This window comes from Erigeron canadensis, chromosome 5, assembly GCF_010389155.1.
Source record: "Erigeron canadensis isolate Cc75 chromosome 5, C_canadensis_v1, whole genome shotgun sequence".
NCBI lineage: Eukaryota > Viridiplantae > Streptophyta > Magnoliopsida > Asterales > Asteraceae > Erigeron > Erigeron canadensis.
In genome coordinates, this window is record NC_057765.1 from 44311816 (window position 1) to 44317867 (window position 6052).

The following is a 6052-nucleotide window of genomic DNA, read 5'->3' on the forward strand; positions in this document are numbered from 1 at the left end:
TTAATAATGCATGCATATATATTTGAAAGAGAAAGATCATAAAACAAAGTTATGGAGGACCATATATACATCACGTACAAAAACAAAAGCACGACACCACGCACGTACGTACTTTTCAAACGAAGATTACTTTTGCATATTTTTGCGAGAGTTCGATGTATATTAAAAAGGGATAAGTACTTGGGAATGTAATGAACTATACACAAATGTTTATGTTGTGTAATGAACTACTCGGATGTTTATTGTATGCAATGAACTTTCAAATCCCGGTTATTGGATGTATCTGACCAATCAAAAAAATTTACAAGTGGTGGCTTATATGGTAGCCACATATACCCAAATTAATACATTCAATAACCAGGATTTGAAAGTTCATTGCATACAATAAACACTCGAGTATTTCATTACATAACATAATCATTTGTGTATAATTTATTACATTCCTAGTACTTAAAAAATATAACAAACAAAGCCCTCTATTCTGGCACCCTCGCCCCGGCCACGTACGTCTCTCTCTTTTGTCTTTATTAATTTCTAATTATTATATTCATGATTTATGTATATAGATAGATAGATTTTAATTAACACATGACGTCCTTGAGGAGCTTATACCTTTTAGTCCTAGGAGAAGGAGATCCGGCGGTGGGTGACTTCATTTTCTCCGAATTACCAACCGCCTCTTCACGCCCAGCTTGCTGCTTGATCTTGTCACCAGAATATTGTGATCGGTTGCTGATTATTCCGGCTTCCAGTTTCGGTTTCTTGGACGAACCAGCTGAGTGTTTGGAGCTTTTCATTTCATCTGTTTGGCACCACTCACATAGTTCCTTTGATGCTTCACTGTAGTAGTTGCTACAATACCTACATATGTTTAATTAGTTAGTTATTAGTTTGTCTAAAAAGTTGTCGATCATATATATATACTCTTCAATATTAATAATTACTCGTAATTAGTTTAATTAGACATTAATTGATGATGAATACCCCATACTATATATATATATATATATAGCACATGTGACTTATTAAGGATATGTTAATTATTTTTCTGATCGATCATTTGACAAATTAATCTTTATATAAATGCAAAATTTATAGCATAATTAATTAAGTATCTTATAAAACTTCACTCAAGAGCTAACGTGCTAAAAGAACCATATATATCAATACAAAGAATAAAAATAATAATTTTAAAAACTTTCAATGAGGTTTTCAAGGCAGAAAGAATGATTCTTCTAGTTATTTTAAGTTATTTTTTCAACTATGCAAGACAAATAAATCAATCCGTTTAAAATTTATTGTTTAATTATATTAGTAAAGCCAGAAAATTTTATATATATGTAGTCGACCTTGTAGCTATGGGCGTCAACACGTACTGGCCATGTATATATATATATATATTATAGTCCGGGAAAGGTGGCATGTGTTCAAGAAATTAAAATATAAAAAGATATGATTACAAAATAATTAAGCATTTGTGTTTACTCAACTAAATAAACAGTAGCTACCTAGCTCTATATATATATATGTAAGTATTTGTATGTGAAAATTAAATATAGGGATCGAGAGATGAACAACAACATACGAGTGCTGGAAACGATGGTGACACTTGATGCATCGGTAAATCTTGTCCGGAAAGCCGACGTCGCCACACATACAACACACTCTTTCAATATCCGTCATTTCTTGCATGCGTATATAAACGTACCCGAATTTTTCTCTTTCAAAGAAGACTAAAATATATATAGCATGAGTAGAGATGTGTTGTTTGTTTGTGTTTATGTATATATTTCTTTATTTACTCATAAAATATCATCCAATAATATATACTTGGAGAGGAATTAATTAAGGAAGAAAGAGAGACACACGTGTGAATGTAGGTGTGTGTCTATACACGTGTGAAGAATACTTATGTAAGTAAAGGTCGACCGTATATAGGCCGGTGTTGCATAATTGAAGTCGTTTTCGGTTGGGATGATGAATTGAAGGGCCGATCGACGGTCGTCAAGAATAATGATATATATATATATATAGAGAGAGAGAGAATGACTCTTATATATGTCTCTCTCATGATATTTGACATTTTTATGTGTGACTAAATTTCGTAAAGTTGAATATGATGTATGCATATGATCGATCAATTAATAAGAGAAAGTGAATATGATCACATCACGCAAACGTGGCAAACCGGCCGACTAAATTAAGATGTTGTGACAACTTTAAAGCGTTTACATGATAAAAATGACAAGTTATTTGATACGTTTAATTAATTGATATACGGATCGAGTATTTAAAACTTCGATACTAATATACCAAAGCAGTATGGTTGCATCAGTGGTAAACACACTCTGAAAATAAAGGTCATGGTTGTGATTCTCATCTCATGTAAAGGTTTGAGGACTTTTTATATCATTTAGGGAAAAAATGAAAGCAACCTCGATCTCTACTTAGGTAAAGGTAAGGTGTGCCTACATTTTAACCTCTCTCATACACCGTCAAGACAAAACCTGTGGAAGATGACGCTGAGCAATTTCTTTTTTTATTTATATATCAATTAATTTCATTTTTAATCTTAACAAGTTCAATTAATATGTCATCAATTAATACCAGGTTTTTAAAAATATTTTTAAACGTATCAAATTATTTATATAATACATATATATCTTTCTTTGAGTTTATATATATATATATATATATATACTCCATCCGTCCCGCTAGAAGTGTCATGTTTTTAATTTTTAAAGTCTAACATTTATAACTTTGACCTTAAATAATTTTATTTGTGTTATATAATACTTGATAAAAGTTATATGATTTATTTGTGTTTTAGACGAGTTTTTTAATGGTACAACTTTTATCAAGTTGTATATAACACAAAAAAATATATTTAAGGTCAAAGTTTAAACATAAAGACTTTGAATATTCAAACTAGGACACTTCTAATGGGACGGAGGGAGTATATGGTTGGGTTAGATTAAGGACTCCTTAAATTAGGGACCATTATGAACATATAACTTACACATGTGTAAGTTGTGGTGGCGGTGGTGATGGTGGTTGCATAACTTACACATGTGTAACTTACACAATATTCGTGCACATGTGATCAAGAATCCAAATATTAACATAATTGTATAACGGAAGATAATTCATGCCTCCACACAATTATAAACTTCAAAATTACACATAAGTTATTCAGAAAACAATAAAAAAAAATAATTTTCATGTAAAGAATAATCATCGGTTGGGCTTGATTTGAAAAGTTCTCAAAGTATATATATATATATATATATATATATATATATATATATATATATATATATATATATATATATATATATATATATATATATATATATATATGGAGTTAGACATAATTGGTCAGTTATAAATTTCATGTTATACCATATATGTGGTAATTTTCGCCGTGTGTCCTAGCCTCCTAGGCTCTTTAATTTGGATCAAAGTGGTCGCGCGCGGATTCAATTCAAATATCATGAATAGTTATTGTAAGACACTATTATGGTGAAAACCCCATTGATCCATATTCATTTGTACTTGAACAGCTCGTATAGTATTTGTGGATAAATCAAATTTGAATAGCGTACAAATTAAATGTCATATATAAAATGTCAACCTAGAGCACACGCACATATAGATTAAGATACATAACATATGCTTGATTCTAGTGGCAGAGCCAGGATTTTCATCCTGGGTTGCCAAATAACAACTTTCATGATACTAATAAGTGTAAAGTTAAACTACAAATTTCAGTTACTTTAGTCTTGGGTTGTCAATTACCTTAAAACTGATGAAATACTTAAAAATAGTACTAAAAATATAGAGTTTTATAGAAATTGTGAAGTTGTCATGGTCATCCGTGACCACCACATAACTCATCCACTCCTTGATCTAGTTCATTTAAAAAATGATACGAGTAAAATAAACTATATGCCTCGTCCTTCAATAAAATACCCCGTAAGGTAAATTACATTACATAAAAAGATCAAACTTGAACACTCACTAAATTTGATGTCCTGGTGGTCGTTATGTAGCCATTGGAGGCATCAGGCATATAGAAGAGGCAAGTTAGGATCTCGTAAGCATTATTTAGAGTACATTAGTAATCGACTAACTGTTTTAGCAGGGGACTAATACATATGTTAATGAGTCGAGTCTTTTTTTAAGGTTATCGTGTAATTCATAGTGACTTAAACGAAGAGGAGGCCGGAGTTTTATTTACTCTTCCTCCATTTACAACATTTCAAAAATGATTAGATTTGCTAAAATTATAGTCTAAGCCTAAAAGTTATATTAACCATAAATACATGTGAAAAAATCAAGAAATAAATTAAAAAGATCATTTAATAAAATTCACATATCATAATCTTATATTTTTATTTTTAGAGTTATATTTAAATGGATAGATCAATTTCTACTGATTGACATTTTTAATTGGCATAATACAAACAGACGAGGCACTCACAGGCCCATTTTGGGAGCTAATTAAAATCTGGAGCCCACAATCGATAGCTGGCCCATAAATGAGCCTTTTAGCTCATGAAAAAGAATAAAATGCCACGATCTCTCTTTTTGACTTTTTGTTTTTCGTTTTTTATTTTATTTTATTTTATTTATTTATTTATTTAAGAACATTGCCACGATCTGATTTACTCTCATCACTTCATCAGTCATCAAGTAGTCACGTACCATTGACTTTTAGTAAAGCTTTATCTATACTCCCTATATAAACAAATTACTACTCTCCAAATTAAATTATCTATCTTTAAATTTTCTATTTTACCCTTTTAATTTACACTATCATCAAACACTTTAATTCTAAAATATCAAAAATACCCTTACGCCCAATTTGACTCTCTTACCTTCCCTTGAAACTGCTCACATATTATACCAAAAAACACACCCATACATCCCCGGAACAAAATACACACATACATCCCCTCAGAACAGCTTCCCTCTAAAACACACATAGCCACCGCCCCTCAAAACCGTCGTCGTTTCCACTGTCTAAAACACACATAGCCATATGTACGGTGATCCGGTAATCGAGCGGGTACCGCTAATTAACCAGCGTTTTTTTTTCCTATGCCCCACCGCATCCCGCGGGTACAAGGTTAGTTTATACGATACAGGAATAACAATATAATTAGTTTAGTAGTTAGGCATTTCGATATTCTTATAAAAATTTTCCGATTGGAGACATCTTGGAATTGATTTACTCAAGTACATGTATTGTTACGTTTTATTTTATATCCTTTTCCTCACACTTTTTTCATTTTCTTTTTTAACACGTCTTCTGCATTCTCATAGTTATTGATTCCTTATCATGCATATAATACGAGAGATAGCTAATATCATATCTCTTTTATACTTACTAGTTAATATTTTGATAAAACAAAGAATAAAAATAAGATGGAGACGTCCTTGAGCTTTAGCTCAATAGTTGAAAGATCATCACCTTTTCTAAGAGGACATGTGTTCAAGTCTTAAGGAGTACATAAGAATTAAGTCCTTTTATGTGGGCTTGACTTGGGTATACCCAAGTTCAAGTCTGAGTGGGCAGAGTTTACCCCTATTAATCGTCGTGCCTTCGGGCGGATTAGTAGGGGGTTTTCCCCCAGTTCTACTTCGATGAAGCTCTCTAATACGGACCCGGTTAAGACAACGTATGCTAGGCCTCTCACTTTCGAATCACGACACGAAATTTCCAACGAAATTCACCTTTCAAAAAAATATATATTTAAATAAAATAAGATGGAGACAGTAGTTAAATTTTGATAATCTTAATCTTAATATATACTATAAGACAGTTGATCTAATGACTTATCAGTCAATCACATCGCTCGATTTAATCAAATTGACTTTTGATGATGTCATCATTTAGTTTTACATGAATTTATATAATTAATAAAAAGTTAATAATTAGAATTATTTAATTAATAAAAATCTGATCATTATTAAAAGTAAAAATAGTCATCCGATAACCATACAAAAAAATATAAAAATGATACAATAAAAAGTCATGCGATAACAA

At 31.1% G+C, this 6052-nt stretch overlaps 1 protein-coding gene across 1 annotated transcript; it reads right to left on the minus strand.

The window, feature by feature from the left end:
* On the minus strand, positions 1–1863 carry LOC122600422. Its single transcript, XM_043773133.1, has 2 exons — positions 1586–1863; positions 1–861 (listed from the first exon to the last, which is right to left on the minus strand). The coding sequence occupies exons 1-2, from the start codon at positions 1690–1692 to the stop codon at positions 582–584; spliced, it is 387 nt and encodes a 128-aa protein (XP_043629068.1). The 5' UTR covers positions 1693–1863; the 3' UTR covers positions 1–581.
* Positions 1864–6052: the final 4189 nt, after the last annotated feature.